Genomic DNA, 23,685 nt, shown 5'->3' on the forward strand with positions numbered 1-23,685 from the left:
AAATGACCCAAGGGGTTTTTACAATTCAGCACTGCGTCGCTTTAACAGACAATTGCGCGGTCGTGCGACGTGGCTCCAAAACAAAATTGGCGTCTTTTTTCCCCCACAAATAGAGCTTTTTTTTTGTGGTATTTGATCACCTCTGCGGTTTTCATTTTTTGCACTATAAACAAAAATAGAGCGACAATTTTGAAAAAAATTCAATATTTTTTACTTTTTGCTATAATAAATATCACCCAAAAATATATATATAAAAACATTTTTTCCTCAGTTTAGGCCGATACGTATTCTTCTACCTATTTTTGTTAGGAAAAAAAAAATCGCAATAAGCGCTTATCGGTTGGTTTGCGCAAAATTTATAGCGTTTACACAATAGGGGATATTTTTATTGCATTTTTATATAAAAAAAATTTGTTTACTACTAATGGCGGCAATCAGCGATTTTTTTTGTGACTGCGACATTATGGCGGACGCTTCGGACAATTTTGACATATTTTTAGGACCATTGTCATTTTCACAGCAAAAAATGCATTTAAATTGCATTGTTTATTGTGAAAATGACAGTTGCAGTTTGGGAGTTAACCACAGGGGGCGCTGTAGGAGTTAGGGTTCACCTAGTGTGTGTTTACAACTGTAGGGGGGTGTGGCTGTAGGACTGACATCATCGATCGAGTCCCCCTATAAAAGGGATCACTCGATCGATGCCGCCGCCACAGTGAAGCACGGGGAAGCCGTGTTTACATACGGCTCTCCCCGTTCTTCAGCTCCGGGGAGCGACCGCGACGGAGCGGCTATAAATGAATAGCCCCGCCGTCGTCCCGGATCCCCCCCCCCTGCGGGAATCCGACCGCCGCATGTAGCGGGGGGGCCTGTACGTGCCATTCTGCACACGCATATATAAATGCGTCGGTCTGGAAGTGGTTAAAGGAGTTGTAAAAGGTAGTTTTTTTTATCTTAATTCATTCTATGTATGTAGAAGCCCCCCTCCTCAGCATCCCCCAATTACTTACCTGAGACTCGTATCTCTCCAGCGATGTCGACGAATGTATAAACCATCTGGGACACTGCTCCTGATTGGCTCCCTCGGTTGTCAAAGTCAGTCAGCCAATCAGGGGAGAGAGGGGCGGAGCCAGTCAGGCTCCTTGTCTGAATGGACACGCGGAGCTGTGACTCAAATCCAGTGCACCAATAGGAAGCTGCCGATTGTGGGTGCACTCGATAGGAGGCAGGGGCCAGGAGCAGCAAAGGAGAGACCCGTGAAGAGGAGGATCAAGGCTGCTCTGTACAAAACCAACTGCACAGAGGTAATTATAACTTTTTTCCCCCCCTTTAACCACTTACACACTGGGCACTTAAACCCCCATACTAACCCGGCCAATTTTCAGCTTTCGGTGCTCTAACATTTTGAATGACAATTACTCAGTCATCCAAAACTGTACCATCACACAAATAGAGCTTTCTTTTGGTAGCATTTAATCACCGGTGTGTTTTTATAATATATTTTTTTCCTCTATAAAAGAAAAAAGACTTAAAACTCTTTAAAAAAATGAATTTTTCTTTGTTTCGGTTATAAAATTTTGCAAATTAATAACTTTGGCCAAAATTTATACTGCTACATATCTTTGGTAAAAAATACCCAAATTGGTGAATATTATTTGGTCTTTGTGAAAGTTATAGAGTCCACAAGCTATGGTGCCAATCACTGAAAATGTATCTCAATTGAAGTACTGACAGCCTATCTAATTTCTTGAGACCCTAACAAGCCAGGAAAGTACAAATGCCCCCCAAATTACCCCTTTTTGGAAATTAGACATTCCAAGGTATTTAGTAAGCTGCATGGTGAGTTTTTTGAAGTTGTAATTTTTTCCCAAACTTTGTAAAATCAAGATTTTCTTTTTTTTTTTTCACAAAATTGCCATATTAAAGGGGAGTTCCAGCCATTTTTATGTTTATTAAAAGTCAGCAGCAACAAAAAGTGTAGCTGCTGGCTTTTAATAAACAGGCACTTACCTGCTCCAGCGACGCGCCGGCCGGGGGTCCGCTCCTCTCCCCCCCTCCCCGGCCGGCGTCTTCATCTTCAGTGTGGGCACCCGGCCGTGACAGCTTTCGGCTTCACGGCCGGGCACCCACTGCGCATGCGCGAGCGCGAGCGGCGCGGCACTGCGCATGCGCGAGCGGCGCGGCGTAATTGGCCAGGAGATCGCCTAGGACCTGTGACGTGTCCTAGGCGATCTCCTACAGCAGCCACTTCCTGAAGGCGATTAAGCTTAGTCGCCTACAGGAAGGAGGAAGTGGGACAGGAAGTCCCACTCGTGCTGAAGCCCCCACTCCCCCCCCAAAAAAAATACATGCCAAATGTGGCATGTAAGGGGGAGAGGAGTGGGTTAAGAGGAAGTTCCAAATTTGGGTGGAACTCCTCTTTAACAGGTTATTTCTCACACACAGCATATGCATACTACCAATTATACCCCAAAACACATTCTGCTACTCCTCCTGAGTATGGCGATACCACATGTGTGAGATATGTACACAGGGTGGCCACATACAGAGGCCCAACATTGAGGGAGCACCTTCAGGCGTTCTAGGAGCATAAATTACACTAATTTCTTGACTACCTCTTACACTTTTGAAGGCCCTGAAGCACCAGGACAATGGAAACACCCCAAAAATTACCCAATTTTGGAAAGAAAACACCCCAACGTATAATCTAATAGGCATAATTTGTCTTGAACACATCATTTTTTTTTCTACACGTTTTTGGAAAATGTGGAAAGAAAATGAAAACGCAACCCAAAATAGATTCTCCTACTCCTCCTGAATACGGCGATACCACATGTGGGAAATTTTTCAAAACCAGGCCACATACAGAGGCCCAACATGCAGGTAGCACCATCAGGTGTTCTAGGGGCATACATTTCAAATCTAATTTGACTACCCATTATAACACTTTTGTGAAGCACTGTAGTGGCATGGATGAGAACCGATGTGGCATAGATGAGCATGAATGGGGATGGTTGAGCCATAAATGTGGATGGCCGAGTATGGATGGGATGGCTGGGTACGGCTGAGTTCGTATGGTGGTGGATGGATGAGTATTGACGAGTATGGATGGCTGAGCATGGATGGATAGATGAGTATTTCTGAGTATGGATGGGATAGCTAAGCATGGATGGATGACTATTGCTGAGTATGGATGAATGGATGAGTATTGCTGAGCATGGATGGCTGGATGAGTATGACAGAGGGATGGCTGGATGAGGCTGCAATGGGCACAGATCAGCACTGTGGGCACTACAGATCAAGCCCACAGTGCTGCTGCACCCGATCTCTTCCCTTTTCCGCTCACACTGTACCGATCAGTACAGAGAGGGGAGAGAGGAACGTGACATGACGCCGGTTTGTTTACAAGCGATTGCTCTGTCATTTGATAGTTAGATCATACTTCTTCTATGGGTCACAGTTCATTCTGCACTACTGTGACCAGTTTTCAGCAGACAGTGGGCCAAAGCCATATGGTCAGGATTCACCCAGCGGCCTGGACCACCACCTAGCTCAGCCTCTCAGTCAGGGTCGTTTGAAGGAATTTGGGGGCCCCAAGCAAAATGGACATGGAGGCCCCCAAACCCCAGCCCCCCCGCCCCCCACACGCAAAGCCTACAGGAACCACAGCATAGCGATACAGTTTACGTTCACCCAGTGCACAAAGCAAGGTCCATAAAGACATGGATGAGCGAGTTTGGGGTGGAGGAACTTGACTGGCCTGCACAGAGTCCTGACCTCAACCCGATAGAACACCTTTTTGGATGAATTTGAGTGGAAACTACGAGCCAGGCCTTCTTGTCCAACATCAGTGCCTGACCTCACAAATGGTCTCCTGCCCATCAAATGCAGCCACCGTGCCCATCAAATGCAGCCACCGTGCCCCATCAAATGCAGCCACCGTGCCCCATCAAATGCAGCCACCGTGCCCCATCAAATGCAGCCACCGTGCCCCATCAAATGCAACCACCATGCCCCATCAAATGCAACCACCATGCCCCATCAAATGCAACCACCGTGCCCCATCAAATGCAACCACCGTGCCCCATCAAATGCAACCACCGTGCCCCATCAAATGCAGCGACTGTTTCCCATCATATGCAGCCACTGTGCCCCATCAAATGCAGTGACTTTGCCCATCAAATGCAGCGACTATGCCACATCAAATGCAGCCACCGTGCCCACATGTGCTTGGGGGGTCAGATATGTGCTGGGGGGGGGGGGGGGCTTTGTGAGAGAAAGGAACCAGTGCAAGGGGGATGGGTAGGGGGTAGACACTCACCCCCTCCCTCTACAAAGCATAATAAAAACTTTACAGCAGACCTGAGATCAGAGCGTCCCTTCTTCCCCCTCCTCCTCCTCCTCTTCCTCATGTGTGTGTTTACAGAATGGACTGAGGAGGGAGTGAGCTTTGATACACTGACGCTGCTCTGCTCAACCAACCAGAGGGGGAGACTGGTCACTGTAAAAAAAAAAAAAGTTAAAGTAACAGACATCGCTGCGGCCGTATAGGCTGCCTGGGAGGAAATATCCGGCCTGCCACACAGCCAAGTTCGCACTTGCTTCTCTCCCCTCAGCAAACTAAAGCCCCCATCCCTGCAGCGGAATGAACGGGCTCCTGCTTGGGGGCCCCAGGCCAGCTGGGGGCCCCAAGCAGTTGCTTGTTTTGCCTGTCTTGTTCCGACAGGCCTGCTCTCAGTGATCTGCTAAGAGCCTCAGCCAGCCCCTCCTGCCTCCTCCACAGCGCAGACCTCCAGTGAGCACTAGAAGGGAGAGCAGAGAGCCGCTGACTGACAGTCACAGCTCTCTGCTCGGATCAATGCTGCATCCACCTAGGAGAGTATAATCGTTTTTTTTTTTTACGTTTTTAAGTCCTCAACTTCTTCTTTTAACAGAACTCATATTTCTGTAAATGGACAATGCGAATCCTGTGATTCAACTGCTTCACCTCTATTTACAGAAAACGCGAAACTTTAGCTTTAACTATACATATAGTAATATCTTGTAGAAGTCTTGTCTGCCATAAAAGGAACTGTTTTTTCACTGTGATTGTGACACACTGACACTGGGGGAGATTTATTAAAACTGGTGCACTCAGAATTTGGGGCAGCTGTGTATGATAGACAGTTACTAACTGCAACTTGTTCAATTAGGCTTTGACAATAAAACCTGAAAGCCGATTGGTTTCCATGCAGAGTTGGAGCAGACTTTGCACTCTCCAGTCTTAGTCCACCCCCCCCCAGCTTTATACCAACCCCCCCAAACTGTTGCAGTTGGGGAGAAAGACAGGAGAAAATGGCCATATATGTAGCAAGAAAGGCATGCTGGAACCTGTGGTTCCACTATAGCAAAGAGAATTGGGACAGTGTTGCACAGCCTAGCCTACATCTATATTATACCAGCAAAGCAGCTTACTAAAAAAGGAAAATATCCTTTCTGTCTATGGCACTGCCATTAAGAGCCACAGAGCGCTCTACTCACATGCTCTGTGCCAGAGAAGTGCTAATTAATCTAACACAAAGAGATATAAATAGGGGTTTCTGGGGCGGTGAAACAGTGGGTGATGGAAAAATCAGATGCTTTCTAATTAATCACTGTGGGTGGGGGGAGGTCGCTCCATACAGATCAAACAAGTGAGGTAGAAAAGTGACTTTTAGAACTTGTTTATGCCAAGAGAAAGCCTGGATACAAAATGGCAAAGTGCTCCTTCTGCAAACTACACATAAGGGATGTCAGCCATTTGTGTCTGTCCAGACAGAAATCTAGGAAATCTTAGAGAGTTTTAAAGTGAAGGAAGAAATGGGGTGTACTACATGACAAAATAATTCTGCTTAGGCCCCTTTCACACTGGGGCGGTGGGGGCGCCGCTATTTTTAGCAGCGCTTTACCATTATATTTGCGGGGTTATTCGGCCGCTAGTGGGGTGCTTTTAACCTGCACTACCGGCCAAAAAAAAGGTTAAAACCAATCGCAAAGCGCCCCTGCAGAGGTGCTTTTCCAGCGGTATGGCAGCACTGCCCATTGACTTCAATGAGCAGGAGCGGTAAACACACACTCTCCAGTGTGAAAGCCCTCGGGGCTTTCACACTGGAGAGACAGCAGCGGCTGTTTCAGGGTGCTTTTCAGGTGCTATTTTTAGTATTATAGCGCTTGCAAAGAGCTCCAGTGTGAAAGGGGTCTTAGTTGAGAGAGAAGCCAAGTTTTATTTTTTCCTATTTGTCACTTACAGTTTTCAGAGTTTGTAACATACCCCCAAACCATATATTTTTCATAAAAGTACATACCTGACAGAATAAAAAGACGGTACTGCTGATTTGCTAGGCCCTGTGATAGTTTAATGTTTATCAAAAATGTAATTGATATTACTGCACATAAACGCAGTGTCGCTTTCACAATTTCTACTAAGACTTAGGCCCCTTTCAGACTGAGGCAGGAGCTGCGGTGGCGGTATAACGCCGCTAAAAATAGCGGCGCTATACCGCCGGGATTGCCGTGGGATTCGGCCGCTAGCGGTGCGGTATTAACCCCCGCTAGCGGCCGATAAAGGGTTAATACCGCCCGCAATGCGCCTCTATAGAGGCGCATTGCGGGCGGTATTGCCGCGGTTTCCCATTGTTTTCAATGGGAAGGAGCGGTGAAGGAGCGGTATACATGCCGCTCCTCTCACCGCTCCAAAGATGCTGCTGACAGGAGATTTTTTTGTCTCCCGCCAGCGCATCGCCTCAGTGTGAAAGCCCTCGGGCTTTCACATTGAGTCTGCAGTGAAGGAGTTTTTCAGGCGGGATAGCAGCGCTATTTTTAGCGCTGTACCGCCTGAAAAACTCCTCAATGTGAAAGGGGCCTTATTTAGTTAGCGTTAAAGTAATTATAAAATGTAATTTTTTTTAATTAAAATAATTAATGTTATTCTTGCCTGCTCTGTGCAATAATATTTCACAGAGCAGCCCCAAATGTCCTCTTCTGAGATCCCCCACCAGCGCTGCTGGCTCCTCCTCTTCTGTGTCTGCTCCCATAGCAAGTGCATGCTATGGGGGCTCTCTCCCAAGACGGGCTGTATGAGTCCAGTGACCGAAACAATGTCCATGAGGTGTTCTTTTGGATTTAGGACAGGTGAGCATGGTGGCCATTCACTGGTATCAATTTCTTCATCCTCCAGGAACTGGCTGCATGTTCTCGCCACATGAGGCCGGGCATTGTCGTGCACCAGGAGGAACCCAGGACCCACTGCACCAGCGTAGGGTCTGACAATGGGTCCAAGGATTTCATCCCAATACCTAATGGCAGTCAGGGTGCCATTGTGTAGCCTGTAGAGGTCTGTGCGTCCCTCCATGGATATGTCTCCCCAGACCATCACTGACCCACCACCAAACCGGTCATGCTGAACGATGTTACAGGCAGCATAAAGTTCTCCGTGGCTTCATCAGACCCTTTCACGTCTGTCGCATATGCTCAGGGTGAACCTGCTCTCATCTGTGAAAAGCATGGAGCACCTGCCAATTCTAGTTTTCAATGGAAAAATGCCAATCGAGCTCCACACTAGAAGACGTCTGGCCCTCAGGCCACCCCCATGAAGTCTGTTTCTGATTGTTTGGTTTAGAGACATTCACACCAGTGGCCTGCTGGAGGTCATTTTGTAGGGGTCTGGCAGTGCTCATCCTGTTCCTCCTTGCACAAAGGAGCAGATACCGGTCCTGCTGATGGGTTAAGGACCTTCTACGGCTCTGTCCAGCTCTCCTAGAATCTCCTCCATGCTCTTGAGACTGTGCTGGGAGACACAGCAAACCTTCTGGCAATGACACGTATTGATGTGCCATCCTGGAGGAGTTGGATTGCCTGTGTAACCTTTATACGGTCCAAGTATCGCCTTGTGCTACCAGTAGTGACACTGACCCTAGCCAAATGCAAAACTAGTGAAAAACAGTCAGAAAAGATGAGTAGGGAAAAAAAATGTCAGACACCTCCACCTAAAAAAACATTCCTGTTTTAGAGGTCGTCTCATTGTTGCCCATTAGTGCACCTGCTAATTTCAATTAACAGCAAAGCAGCTGAAACTGATTAAAAACCCCCTCTGTTACTTAACTGACCAGATCAATATCCAAGGAGTTCTGATTCAAAAGTGTTCCCTTAATTTTTTTTTGAGCAGTGTCTATATATATATACACATACATATACACACACATATATATATACACACACACACACACACCGTCTGTTACTTTGTACAAGCTACATTTTTGTTCATGTGTCTTGGCTCTTTGGAGACTGTCCTTTATATAGAAAAACACATAAATGTAAATGAAATACGTGTGATACATATTTTATCTCCATTTTGGAAGTATGTTCACGGATTCTCAACAGAAGAAGCAATTTGCAGGCTGGACCAAATCTCCAGCACCGACCATCATCTCCATAAGGACTAATTAGTTAACGTACTATGCAGCTGCATTTTAATCAACATCAGTCAGTCCTTAGACCCCTTTCACACTGGGGCGTTTTTCGGGCGTTTTTTAGGCGCTTTGGCGTTTAAAAAAAGCCTGTAAAGCGCCTGAAAGAAGCCTCATCTGCAATCCCAATGTGAAAGCCCAAGTGCTTTCAGAGGCCTTTCACACTGCCAGCGCCCGAAAAACGCTGGTAAAGCGCTGCTAAGACCCCTTTCACACTGAGGCGCTTTTCAGGCGCTTTGGCGTTAAAAAAAGCTTCCTCAATGGGAAGGGGGCTTTAGGAGCGGTGTATTAACCGCTCCTAAAGCGCTGCAAAGAAGCTGCATGCAGGACTTTTTTTGATGCCCTGCCAGCTCAGCGCCTCAGTGTGAAAGCACTCAGGCTTTCACATTGGGATTGCAGATGCAGCTTCTTTCAGGCGCTTTTTTTAACGCTAAGACCACTTTCACACTGGGGTGTTTTTCAGGCGCTTTAGTGTGAAAGCACTCGAGCTTTCACATTGGGATTGCAGATGCAGCTTCTTTCAGGCGTTTTACAGGCGCTTTTTTTAACGCTAAAGCGCTTGAAAAATGCCCCAGTGTGAAAGGGCCCTTACTATCACCATTTTTTTGCGCATAGTCAGAAAGGGCATTTTAAAATGAAAATAACCCAATACAGTAAAACTTTTGCAGGTTGTTTTATTTAAAGTCTTAATACATTTGACTATTTCTGACATAGCTTCTTTATTAGAAAATAAAGTACTGGAGAACTAGGAAGGTCATACAGATCGATTTACTGAAAACCAGATAAGTGGCAGTTGGGAACCATCAGAGTGCCAATATATACCAGATTTATTATTAATCTGTGGTGTGACGGTATTAGAATGATATCCCCGTCAAAGTCTTCCCTTCTTCCCATAAAGAAAATCACCCAATATTCCACTAGGAGGAATATTCCTGGAATCGCCCAATAAGCAACACATGGGTCAAAGCTTACTGCTGGAACAAGACAGACTTTAATGGCAGCATGCTGCTGGTATATATGCAGTTTACAAGCTGAATCCTCAATCAAAGAACAATGAACTCTCCACCCCCTTTTCACACACAGTGGGGGCCCTCATACAGATTATTAGGCAGACACTTCGGAGCCGACCCTGAAAACACATTTTCTTTAGATAATGACATCAGTGGAGTTAATTACTAGTTGTACAGAATACGTTATCTAGACAGCCTGGCCCCGCATATAGAAGAGATAATTACCACAATGAAGCAATCAGAATAATTAACATGAGCCACTTCTAATCACAGTAAACAGTAAACACAGGTCTCCTTCACACACACAATAGATCAATTACCCTTTGAAATAGGACTGGCTGAGGAAGGATCATTAACATTTCACAGCCTGTTAGCAGAGGAGTGAGTCACACCTGAAATCACCTTCCCTCTAACACAGCATTAACCAAGCAGGGAGAATTACACTGAAGCATATGCTTCACATGTGGGATGAACAAATCTGCAGAAAGAACCATCATCGGATAAAGGGAAGTGTGAGAAAACCTGATAAGTGTCTCAGCATCTTAAAGGGTAACTCCACTTTTGTGGGGGAAAAAATAGCAAAGAAAAAATATAGAGCATATAATTGCGACACTAATCATTTTGTTATTGAATGTTATTAAAAATGACCTTTCCTTTTCAATCGGCAGCCAATGTAATTTTCTGAGAACACATTGCAATATGGCTACCTGGAGTTTTCTGTACACAGAACGTCTACTGACCAATCCCCAGAAGCATAATTTCCTGCTTGTGTGATTGGTTCCCCAATTTTCCCAGAAGTCTGCCTAAGATATAAGTCAGATTTCAGGCATCCATTTCATTTTTGAAGAAATACTTTCAATAGGAACCCATCTAAAGGGATGCAGGCCAGCAGATTTCCTTAATAGTGTTGTGTAGCTCCACACCAGACAGTTAATTATGAAACCCCTCCCATTAGACCCACTCTGACAGGGGCAGAGAGAAACACACAGGGATTCCTTCAGAATAAGGCTTCTTCCAGACTGGAGAGGGAGAGGCGTCGGCGGTAAAGCACCGCTATTTTTAGCGGCGCTTTACCGGCAATTTTGCAGCGCTATTCAGTCGCTAGTGGGGTAGTTTTACCGCCCTCTAGTGGCCAAGAAAGGGTTAAAACCACCGTAAAGCGCCTCTGCAGAGGCGCTTTGCTGGCGGTATAGCCGCGGTGTCCCATTGATTTCAATGGGCTGGAGCGGTATACACACCGCTCCAAAGATGCGGCTATAAGAACTTTTTTTACCGTCCTGCTAGTGCCCTGCTCCAGTGTAAAAGCCCTCAAGGTTTTCACACTGGAGAAACAGCAGCGGCTGTTTCAGGTCGGTTTGCAGGCGCTATTTTTAGCGCAATAGCGCCTGCAAGATGACCCAGTGTGAAATGGGTCTAAGGCCCCTTTCACGCTGGGACGTCGGCGGTAAAGCGTCGCTGTTTTTAGCGGCGATTTACCGTCGTATATGTGGGGGTATTCGGCCAGTGCCAGATGACGACCATAGAGATTTCCAGTCATCTCTATGACCGCCTGAGGCCGGGGCGCGAGGTTATGACGTCACACGCGGCTGTCAGCATCAGTGAATTTTTTTTCTCACGCTCATGCTTTCTAGTCTGGAGGAGAGATGTGGGGTCTTAATGACCTCGCATCTCTCCATAGAGAGCACCTGTCACGATAGATTCCTATTACAAGAGATGTTTACATTCCTTGTAGTAGGAATAAAAGGGATCAAAAAAATGTAAATGTAAAAAAAAAAAAAAAAAAAACACCATTAAGGCCCCTTTCACACTGGGGCGGGAGGTGCGCTGACGGTATAGCGGCGCTATTTTTACTGTCGGAATTGCTGCGGTATAGTGGCCGAAAAAGGGTTAATACCGCCCGCAATGCGCCTCTGCCGGCGGTATTACCGCGGTTTCCCATTGCTCTCAATGGGAAGGAGCAGTAAACACACCACTCCAAAGATGCTGCTAGCAGGACTTTTGGAGCAGTCCTGCTAGCGCACCGCTCCACTGTGAAAGCCTTCAGGCTTTCACTCTGAGACTGCAGGGCAGGAGTTTTTCAGGTGGTATTTAGGCGCTATTTTCAGCGCTAAAACGCATGAAAAACTCCTCAGTGTGAAAGGGGTCCAAGTAAAAAGAAAAAATATTTAAAAAACGCCCCTGTTCCCGGTAGCTCGCGCTCAGAAGCGAACACACACGCATGTCCCGCCCACATATGTAAACGCCGTTCAAACCACACATGTGAGGTATCGCCGCGTGCGTTAGAGTGCGAGCAACAATTCTAGCACTAGACCTCCTCTGTAACTCTAAACTGGTAACCTGTAAAAAAAAATTAAAGCATCGCCTATGGATATTTTTAATACCGAAGTTTGGCGCCATTCCAAAGTGTGACATGTTGGGTATCTATTTACTTGGCGTAACAATTTTTTTACATTATACAAAAAATTGGGCTAACTTTATCGTTTTGTTATTTTTTAATTCATGAAACAGTTTTTTCCCCCAAAAAAGGCGTTTGAAAAATTATTGCGCAAATACCGTGCAAAATAAAAAGTTTCAATGACCGCCATTTTATTCCCTATGGTGCCTGCTATATATATATATATATATATATATATATATATATATATATATATATATATATATATATATATATATATATATATATATATATATATATATATATATATATATATATATATATATATATATCGTATTTATCGGCGTATACCGCGCACTATTTTGCCCTGAAAATCAGGGCAAAATCGTGGGTGCGCGATATACGCCGATACCCGCTTTCCCACCACGAGTTTTGAATACTGCGCCGGCATATACCGAGCGCAGTACACTTGTGAATCTTCGGGCAGTCTCGGCGCCTCTCGCACTGACGTCCTGTACGTACAGGACGTCAGTGCGACAGTTGCCGAGCCTGTCCAAAGATTCACGAGCGTACCGCGCTCGGTATATACCGGCGCAGTATTCAATAGTACTCGTGGCAGGAAACGAGCAGGGAGGATGCGAGGACGCCGGACCCAACGAAGAGGACGCCGGACCCGCCGAAGAGGACACCCGACCCACCGAAGACGGACGCCCGAAGCCGCAGTTTGGGGGTTCAAAGTAATTTTCGAGCAAAACAAAATTATGATTTTTACATGTAGGAGAGGAGTGCCAGAACAGGCCCGTTATGGAAGTGGTTAATTATAAAAACAGCAACTAACGCCAATATGCACTGTGTAAGCCCATCTCTTTACATTTTCAGCAACTTTTCTTACCTGGGATTTCAGCTAGACTTGAAGATGATCGACTTCTCCGATGACCAGTACTGGAGCCATCACAGGCTGAGAATTTACTGGGGTCTAAATGTAGAAAAATACAAGATCAGGTTAGATTTGAGAAATGAATAAAGAATATATACATTGCATTCATACCGTATTCAGACCCCCTTCACTTTAAGTTTTGTTATGTTGCAGCCTGATACTATAGTTGTTTAAATTCATGCTTTTCTCATTTATCTACACTCAGCACCCCATAAAGGCAAAGTTAAAACCGAATTTTAGACATGTCTGAATTTATTAAAAAAAAAAAAAAAAAAAAAAAAAAAAAGGGAAAAAACAAAAGTATCACATTGGACAAAGTATTCAGCCCCTTTGCAACAACACTAGACATTTAGCGCAGGTGCCTCTCCTTTCTCTTGATCATTGCAGAGATGTTTCTACACCTTGATTGGAATCCCCCTGTGGTAAATTAAAGTGATTGGATATGATTTGGAAAGGCAAACCTCTCTATAAAAAGGCCTCACAGCTGACAATCCATACTGTATCACAGCAAAAGCCAGAAGGTCAAGTGAACTGCCTGCATAGCTCAGAGACAGGATTATTACGAGGCAGAAATCTGGGGAAGGGTACAAAAACATTTCTGCTGCACTGAAGGTTCCCAAGAGCACAGTGACCCCCATAATTCTCAAATGGAAGAAGAATGGCACAACCTGGACTCTTTCAAGAGCTGGTCGCCCAGCCAAATTAGGCAATTGAGGGAGAAGAGCTTTAGAGAGGTGACCAAGAACCTGATGGTCACTCTGAGCTCCAAGTATCCTGTGTGGAGATGGGACAAAAATTCCATCACTGCAGCCTTTCACCGTTCTGGGCTTTATGGCAGAGTGGCTAAAAGGCAGCCTCTTAGTGCAAAACACAATGCCAGGGATTTTGGCTTACCTGTAAATTCATTAATGTGGAGTACAGGACAAGAGACAGGGCTTGTATTTATAGACCATGGGTTACATGCAAGCTACCTTCAAATGATTGGACTAGGGCAGTACCTAATTCACAGTACCCAATGCACACTTTTATAGCCCCAAACACTCCGTAAGACTCCATTGTTTATGCAAGCAATAAAAGAGCGAACACACAAAATAGAGCAGAGGTACCGATGTCCTGTACTGTAACCAAAAATAAGAAATTGACAGGCAAGTCAAAATTCCTATTATCTTATTTGCATAGTATAGAACACAGGGCTTATTTCCACAGACCATGGGATGCCCCAAAGCAATAAACTGAAGGGTGGGCAACGGCATAGCAAACAGAACAGTGAATACACCCACAAAAAAAACGAAGGATAAAAAATAAAAATAAAACTGCTTTTATAGCATCCTTCATTGAAGGACATTTTAAAAGATCTGGAGTCTTACAGAGCGGGTGAGTTTATGGACCAATTCACACTATGTGCGGTGGCAGACAGTTTACAGCATAATAAAACGTCAGTTACCGATGGGACACGCAGGAAACAATGGTTCACATTCACACTGCAACGCAGCCTAGCACTGCGTTAAAATGCAGAATCGCACACAGCACCGTAGCACAGCTGGAAATGCAGAGCGGCCGGAGAGGTGATTGCTCCGGCTGCTCTGCGATTTGCCACCCAGTGTAGTGTAAATTCGCTCTATATGTTTACATTAGAGGTGACCTTAGCAAATTTTTTTGCCAGTGTCTAATCACCTGAAGGTAGCCTGCATGTATGGTCTAACAATCGTTTGTCCTGTCCTTGATACTAAACACACACTGTTTAATTTACACTGCCCCTTCTATTGCTGTATGTGGAAGATGGTAAAACATCCAAGTACTTTTTTCCTAATTGATATACAGCTGTCACATGACCCAGATTTTCCCAGCCTGTCTACAGGGAAACATAAGCAGGAGGAGCTTCTAGTCCTCTGCTGCCGTTTACATGTTTAAAAAAAAAAAAAAACTGACTTTGGAATACAAAGTAAAAATAAAAAAAATTGATATCAATAAATTGTCATACAAATATATATTTGTATGACAATTGTTATTATTATTTTTGCAGTAACATGGTGTGGGTGGATTTCTGCTAGTCACAGGCTGTGTACACAACCCTCCAGCCTGTGTATTAGAATAAGAGGGAGGTGAAGCCTCTATTAATCTACATCCAATATCCTACCCCTACTGTGTTTAGGTGGTTAGTGGGCATGGAGAAGGAGGGAAGGAGTGGGCTGTCATTAACTACTGTGTATATGCCCACGTATGTGACTCTATAATCACATGGGCTGCTCAGATGTCAGAGAGGAAATGCTCAGCATAGAAACTCACTGAAAACGGAGCAAAACTGTGCAAAACTGCCACCACAGCTGCAAAATACCTAGCTGAACTAGGGACAAGAACAGAAGGTGGAGGAGAGAGCAGCAGGATAAACCATTTTTTTTTGCAGACGACGGAAAATTAATCTCATAGTTAACGTGTGAGTATATATACAGTATGTGATGCAACATTTATTGAAGTTTTTTTTTATGATGTGGGTTTAGTGACACTTTAAAATAATTCAGTTTTTTTGGTATTTAAAAAAACATACACAAAACAGCATGTATTCCTCTTTCCTAAAGAGTTACAATATACATGTGGTGTTTTTATATTTCTATACTAGGTTATACACAACCACTCTTTCAGGCGCACACATACACGCAGAGAACGCAGCAATAACAATGAACACAGATCCAGCGCCATTCAGTAACACCTAATCTTTCACATTATCACCTCCTGCAAACCTGCTGCACGCTACACAATCACGTTTGATATAGCTGTGATACCCATTTACTGCGGAAACATATAAATATCTCTCATCGCATGTTGTTGCTGTCATTGTCACAACAGCTGTTCTCGCCATGCTTAAAAAAGCTACAAAACATTCCATCTTCTTTTTAAAGACCTGACAGATACAGATGTGTATCCAAGTCTAGGCGTGACAGATGAGTAAATCTTTCACTGAAAATGGTGGCCTTCTGTCCTCCCTGGAACTACCACGTTCCTGGCCCCCTTGTTACTTTCTTCTTAAAGTGTCTGGAAGACGGATGCAAAACATACATGTTTAAAGAGGTCCTCTGCATCCTTTAACCACTTAAAAAAAAACAAAAAAAAAAAACACACCTTTAAGGCAATTGCATAATATGCAAATATGCATCGCATACTAGCACATTATGAAATAATTACCTTGAAATCAAGCCTTCCAGCCGAGCGCTCTCACCACTGAGAGGGCTGACATCTTCCCCAGTTCTTCTTTCTGGTTCACGCGCTCAGGCTATATGATTGGCTGATGCCCTTGGTTCCGGCAAAAAGCTCTGAAGGTCTGGCAAGGTATGCCGGACCTTCAGAGCACAAATGCCGGTGACATAACTGGCTGCATCCAGGGTGAATATCTCCTAAATGGTGCACGTTAAGGAGATATTCATTTTACCCACAGGTAAGCCTGATTATAGACCTACCTGTAGGTAAAAATCACTAAGCGGGCTTTACTACCATTTTAAAAACACACACACACACACATACATATACAGGACTTGACAAATGTGCTTGGAATCTAGGAGCCAGCTAAAAAAGTTAGGAGCCAAGCTCGCGTGCAGAAGCGAACGCATACGTGAGTAGCACCCGCATATGAAAGCGGTGTTCAAACCACACATGTGAGGGGTATCGCCGTGATTGTTAGAGCGAGAGCAATAATTCTAGCCCTAGACCTCCTCTGTAACTGAAAACATGCAACCTGTACAATTTTTTAAACGTCGCCTATGGAGATTTTAAAGGGTAAAAGTTTGTCGCCATTCCATGAGCGGACGCAATTTTGAAGCGTGACATGTTGGGTATCAATTTACTCTGCGTAACATTATCTTACACAATATAAAATAAATTGGGCTAACTTTACTGATGTCTTATTTTTTTATTAAAAAAAAGTGTATTTTTTCCCAAAAAAGTGCGCTTGTAAGACCGCTGTGCAAATACAGTGTGACAGAAAGTATTGCAATGACCGCCATTTTATTCTCTAGGGTGTTAGAATAAAAAATGTATAGAATGTTTGGGGGTTCTTACTTCTAAGTAAAGGGAAGGAGATGGAAACAGGCAGGGAAGCTCCATTAGCATTGCTGGTTGTCTTGTTATACCAACGGCCACCACAAGCCAGATTCCAGAAGGAACCATAGGACTGCAAAAGGCCGCAAAGCTGCTGCCTCAATTACCAGCCGGCGTGGCCCGACGAGATCGCGAGGAGGGGGGGGGGTTGCGCACGGAGACAGGGTACCCAGGTCGCCAATTCTGGTGCCCGGGGTTTGTCGTACACACACACACACACACACACACACACACACACACACACACTGTGATAAATAAATCATTTTTTTACAGAGACCCTAGAGAATAAAATGGAGGTCGTATTACATATTTTATGTCACACAGTATTTGCACAACGGTCTTTCAAATGCAATTTTTTGGGGGAAAAAATACACTTTAATAAATTTAAAAAATAAAAAAAAAGTTTTTTGTATAATGTATATAAGATGATGTTACATGGAGTAAATGGATACCCAACATGTCATGCTTTAAAACTGAGCATGCTTGTGTAATGGCAACAAAACTACGGAGCTTAATCTCAATAGGTGAAGTTTTAAAAAAAATTTACAGGTTACCTTTTTTGGAGTTACAGAGGAGGTCTAGCGCTAGAATTATTGCGTTTACGTGCGAGCACAGAGGGATTGGGTGCTTTCTTTATTAAAAATTTTATCTTTATACTGTCAAATTACAAGGAATGTAAACACTCGTAATAGAAATCAGCATGACAGGTCCTCTTTATCAAAAAGTCCACAGATCTCCAATTTACATTTAAAAGCAAGAAAATAAAATAATTGTAACTTTAGGAAAAAAAATAAAAAAAGTTTATGGCCAAAAACCGTAATTGATGTCGAAGGTCGCTCTGCTACCCTAAGGGCATAGAGCCAAGTAAGGGCCATCTTTCCCTCACTTGACTTCCTGCCCAGATCAGCCAATCACCATGTCAATTTGTATACTCTTGTCATCAGCAGGCAAATGTAAAATACAAAAATGAATGCAGCTTTGTGTTCATTAAAGTGGTATTAAACCAAAAAGCAAGGTAATGTAATATAGTGCAGCTTAGCAATCATTGGATGTGGTGGCTGCATCAGATTTGAATTACCCCGCTAGCGGCTGTATAAAGGGTTAAAAGCACCCGCAAATTGCCGCTGCCGAAGCACTTTGCAGGCGCTTCGGCTGTGGTGCCCATTGATTCCAATGGCAGGGGCGGTGTATACACCGCTCCCGCACTGCCCAAAAATGCTGCTTGCAAGACTTCTTCTAATGTTCTGAAAGCGCACCGCCCCAGTGTGAAAGCACTTGGACTTTCACAGTGGGGCTGCAGGGGAGGCGTTTTTCAGGCGCTAATTTTTGCTCAAAAGTGCCTAAAAAACGCCCCAGTGTGAAAGGGGCCTAAAAGCCAATCATTGTAAGTACCCCTGTTACTGGTAAACAGTTTGTCTCAACCCTTTAACAGCTACACCTGCAGGACAGCTTGTACTGTTGAAAACTTACTGGCTGGAACACCAAGTGAAATAAATATATGCTCTTGGGTTTAAACACTGCTAGAAGTCTTATCACCAAAGGCATGGCCAAAAAATGTTACAGTGCTTCATCTTAACCATTCACCATAAAAGAACATAAAAAAAAAATGCTTTATTTTGCTGAGAAATCACTTTGGTAAACACCCCCTCTAGCATTTCTGGCCATGGCCATCTTGAGTAAGGGCAGAAGATTCATGTAGCATTTACTTCCTGGAATCCATCTGCTCTTAGGCCAGGCGTGCAGACAGGAGGGTGTGTAAAGCTGAGAATCCCCCTCCCCTCCTCCAGATAAAGAGGAAAAAATGCCCATGAAGGCATCTGGAATGTATGACATCATTTTTGCCTAGGCCAGAAACCAAAAAGCAACTGAAGAAATAAAAATAAATAAAAAAAAGGTAAATATTATATACTTTCCTATATATTTACTAATGCAAAACAGCATACGGATTAAAAATAGTAAAGCATTTTACCCCAACTCGCTATATTCCTGATATGCGCTTGTTGTACCATGTACTTGTATGAGAAAGTCTCCTTTTCTTTGTATTGCTTCCTTTATATTGCTTCCTTTATATGAAATCCTTGGCATTTCTGCTACCGTGTTTCCCCCGAAAATAAGCCTGGGTCTTATATTAATTTTGGCAACAAAAGACACAGTAGGGCTTATTTTCGGGGTAGGTCTTACCATGTAATGTGCTGTCTTTCCCCCCCCTCTCTCTCCCTGCCTGACAGGAATCCCCAGTGTAAACGGAGTTAAAATGCTTGTAAAACCCTTTAATCCACTCTATTACAGTAGTATATAATGTATAATGTGTGTGTTTCTGTAATATAATTGTGCCCAATACCTTCGTTATAGTGCAGCTCTGCGCTTCTGTGACCTGCCGGAGCCCTCTTCCCCGCAATTATATTACAGAAACACACACATTGTACATTATATACTACTGTAATAGAGTGGATTATAGGATGTTACAAACATTTTAACTAGGGCTTATTTTCAGGGTAGGGCTTATATTGCAGCCCTCCTGGAAAATAACGCTAGGTCTTATTTTTGGGGTAGGTCTTATTTTCGGGGAAACACGGTAGTCCCTCTGCTATCCTATTAAAAACTGACCACACTAAGTATGAGAGAGCACACCACAGTCGGTTCTCTAGCTTTTCTGTGAACTTTGTGTACTCTCCTCCAATGATCAGACTTGTCCTGACACGCCCCCGCTGCACAGCCATTCAATGGAAGGCTCAGTGTGCTGCTGCTTCTCCTCCCTCAGCTCTTATGCAGCTGAGAACAGAGGGGATGTGATCACTTATTAAAAAAAAAAGAGAAATAAAAATGTATTTCTAATGTTTTTTATATCGATACAAAAACGTTTTGCCTTCCATTTCTATTTTAAACTGAATGGGTTGTTTTAAAAGGTGATCGTTTACAATCACTTTAATGTTGATTGAGAGAGTTTAGTTCTGCTTAAAGTGGTACTAAAGGTTCAGGTTTTTTTTTAAAGAACAAACATGTCATACGTACCTCCACTGTTCAGTTAGTTTTGCACAGAGTGGCCCTGATTGTCCTCTTCTGGGGTCCCACGGCGGCTCTCGCGGCTCCTCCCCACAATAGCTAACCCCCCTTTGGGAAGCTCTCTCCGGAGGGGGTTACATTAAGGATGCATTAAGGTGAAAAAACACAAGACTTTACAACCCCTTTAAATTACCATGCCTGTATACATTGTACAACTGATAATACAGTAAAGGAAATTTGTCACTAAGCACTCTGGCTCCATCTTGTGACATAATGACAGAGTGTGCCTACAAACGAGCTTACAAAAAAATAACAATAAAAAGACAACCCACTCAATGAACGAATGATCCTTGTTATCAGATCTCTCAACACCTATCTATAAAGCATATTTATTATAAATCTGTACCCCATCCACACTTCCACAAGCAATCACACTTTAATCAGCAGTTCAGACAGCTGCACAGAAGATACAGGCTTTCACCTACCCAGAATCCCCATATCTTGATCTGGTTGAGATTCTAAAGGTTTTTCTGCCTTATCGGGTTGGTCTTCTTCCATAGACATAGTAGACACTTGCCGTCTGACTGCTTTGCTGCTCCCTGGCCCAGAGGTCAGACTTGCTACTGAAAGCAAAGGGATTGCCTGGATTTCCTGTGGATCACAAATATTATTGACTAAACCTGGTAAAAATACCATGAACTTTTACAAAAGCCGGCAAGCGCGCTAAATATTATTGACTAAACCTGGTAAAAATACCATGAACTTTTACAAAAGCCGGCAAGCGTACTGTATATTACCAACAAGGTACAAGAAATGAAAGCAAAGACATTTTTACACTGCAAAGGAGGCGAGAAAGCGCAGAACACTTTACAATGTATCAGCCTTGTACCATGCGCTGTAAATACCTCCGTGCAACAGTACAAAGTATTATTGGGCCAAAAGAAAAAAGACCACTAAACCGAAAATAAAGAGCAATTTTTATTTTTAATAATCATTTTATTTTTACAAAAAAGATAGAGAAAAATAACAATTTCAATAAGTAACATATATATCAAAGATAGTGGGGTAGATTCAGGTAGGGGCGCGCAATGATACGGCGGCGCAGCATATTGTCTTTACGCTACGCCGCCGTAACTTACAGGAGCAAGTGCTGTATTCACAAAGCACTCGCTCCGTAAGTTGCGGCGGCGTAGCGTAAAAGGGGCCGGCGTAAGCGCGCGTAATTCAAATGTGGAAGGGGGCGTGTTTTATGTAAATTTATGATGACCTGACGTCCGTGTACTTATCCCAGTGTGCATTGCTTCCAAGTACGGCGCAACGACGTATTGGTTTCGACGTGAACGTAAATTACGTCCAGCCCTATTCGCGAACGACTTACACAAACGACGTAAAAAATAAAAATTTCGAAGCGGGAATGACGTCCATACTTAACATTGGCAGCGCCTCCTAAAAGCAGGAACAATGGGCCTGATTCCCAAAAAAGCTGCCTAACTTAACTTTCAGCAGTTAAGTTACACTGACTTAAAATTTCTACCTAAGTGCCTGATCCACAAAGCACTTACCTAGAAATTTCAGGCCGTGTAACTTAAGTGCCGCCGTCGCAAGGCGGTCCTCCTCTCCGGGGGGCGTTTAAAATTTAAATGAGGCGCGCTCCTGCGCCGGCCGTACTGCGCATGCGTGTGACGTAATTTTCCCGACGTGCAGCGCGCGAATGTAATTGACGCCGGGCGGCTTTGTGGATTGCGACGGGACACTAAAGTTGCGACGAGTGAAAAAAAATATACGCGCCGGGAAAACAAATAATTATAAAAAAAAAATGACAGCGTCGCTCAGCATGCATTCCTGAGAGGGAGAACTCCATGCCAATTTTCAAAGAAAAAACCGGCATGGGTTCCCCCCCCCCCCGGGAGCATACCAGGCCCTTAGGTCTGGTATGGGTTGTAAGGAGACCCCCCCACGCCGAAAAATCGACGTGGGGGTCCCCCTACAATCCATACCAGACCCGTATCCAAAGCACGCTACCCGGCCGGTCAGGAAGGGAGTGGGGACGAGCGAGCGCCCCCCCCTCCTGAGCCGTGCCAGGCCGCATGCCCTCAACATGGGGGGGTTGGGTGCTCTGGGGCAGGGGGGCGCAGACCGCGAAGACCGCGATGGCTGCCTGCTAGTAATTGAGCTAACACACGAAGATAGCAGGCAGCCAGCGCTGAAGAAGAAGGCACCGGACAGCTGCAGAAGAACCGGGGTTCGCCGAGTCAACAGCGGAGAGCAGCGAAGATAGAAGAAGACCCCCGGAGAGCGGAGAAGCCCCCCCGGAGAGCGGAAGAAGAAACCCCCCCCCCGGAGAGTGGAAGAAGACCCCCGGAGAGCGGAAGAAGAAGCCCCCCCTGGTATTAGAGCTAATAAAGAAGACAGGGGGGGCCTCCGGAGCAGAATAATAAATTATTTTAAAAACCCTTGTGTTGTGTGTTTAATAACTTTTACTTTTTGCCTACAGGTGAATGGGTAGGGGTACGATGTACCCCATATCCATTCACTTAGGGTGGGGGGCCGGTATCTGGGGGCTCCCTTATTTGAGGGGACTCCCAGATTCCGATACGCCCCCGCCCGCAGACCCCGACAACCAACGGCAAGGGTTGTCGGGAAGAGGTCCTGTCCTCATCAACATGGGGACAGGGTGCTCTGGGGTGGGGGGGCCCGCAGTGCGCCCCCCTGCCCCAGAGCACCCAACCCCCCCATGTTGAGGGCATGCGGCCTGGCACGGCTCAGGAGGGGCGCTCGCTCGTCCCCACTCCCTTTCTGACCGGCCGGGTAGCGTGCTTTGGATACGGGTCTGGTATGGATTGTAGGGGGACCCCCTACGTCGATTTTTCGGCGTAGGGGGGGTCTCCTTACAACCCATACCAGACCTAAGGGCCTGGTATGCTCCTGGGGGGGGAACCCATGCCGGTTTTGAATTTAAAAATTGCCGTGGAGTTCTCCCTCAGGAATGCATACCAAATGCCGTCGCTTGAATGGGCCTTTACAAGGTGTGACTAACTTTCCACATTGTAAAACCAGCCCTAGTTTTGCGCAAGCAAATGGGAACTTACGCAGAAATCACAGTGCTGAAAAGCTGATGAAAAGCGTTGTGGATCTGCTTAAGTCCTCATTTGCATACTCAAAGCTGCATTTCCATGAGAAATGCCCCCAGCGGCGGATGCGGTACTGCATCCTAAGATCTGACAGTGTAAGTGTCTTGCACATGTCAGATTTTCTGCCTAACTTTGGAAAAAGCCTTTTGGGGATCGTTTCCAAAGTTAGGCACAGACTGAACAGCAGTTACGCCTGCGTATCTCTTTTGGGAATCAGGCCCAATGTTACGCCGAAAAAGCCTTAAAGCAAACAACGTAAAAAACGAACGCCGGGCGTACGGACGTTTGTGAATCGGCGTATCTAGGAAATTAGCAAATTCTACGCCGACAACAACGGATGCGGCCAGCGTCAGAATGCACACTAAGATACAACGGCGTAAGAGACTTATGCCAGTCGTATCTTAGGCTAAAGTCGGCGTATCTAGCTTTCTGAATACAGAAAGTCGATACGCCGGCGCAGATTTGAATTTACGCGGAGTATCTATGGATACGCCGGCGTAAATTCTCTGTGAATCTACCCCAATGGCAGCAAAACATCAGGGCAATAAACACATGCCTAAAGAATTAACAATTAGACCTAATGTGTGCATCAACAAGACAAATAACAATTACCCCACCTCTGCTGTGAATTTAGCAG

The 23,685-nt window shown here is 44.8% G+C and overlaps 1 protein-coding gene across 2 annotated transcripts in view; it reads right to left on the minus strand.

The window, feature by feature from the left end:
- Window positions 1-23,685, minus strand: part of PNPLA7 (patatin like phospholipase domain containing 7) — a 413,102-nt gene that overhangs the window by 286,563 nt on the left and 102,854 nt on the right. For both annotated transcript variants that reach the window (XM_040324512.1, XM_040324513.1), the window contains 2 exons: window positions 20,403-20,568; window positions 12,781-12,864 (listed from right to left, as the gene is read on the minus strand). In XM_040324512.1, coding sequence (XP_040180446.1) covers window positions 12,781-12,864; window positions 20,403-20,568 — 250 coding nt within the window. The remainder of the gene's footprint in view (window positions 1-12,780; window positions 12,865-20,402; window positions 20,569-23,685) is intronic.

The sequence above is a fragment of the Rana temporaria genome, chromosome 9 (assembly GCF_905171775.1).
Source record: "Rana temporaria chromosome 9, aRanTem1.1, whole genome shotgun sequence".
Taxonomy (NCBI): Eukaryota; Metazoa; Chordata; class Amphibia; order Anura; family Ranidae; genus Rana; species Rana temporaria.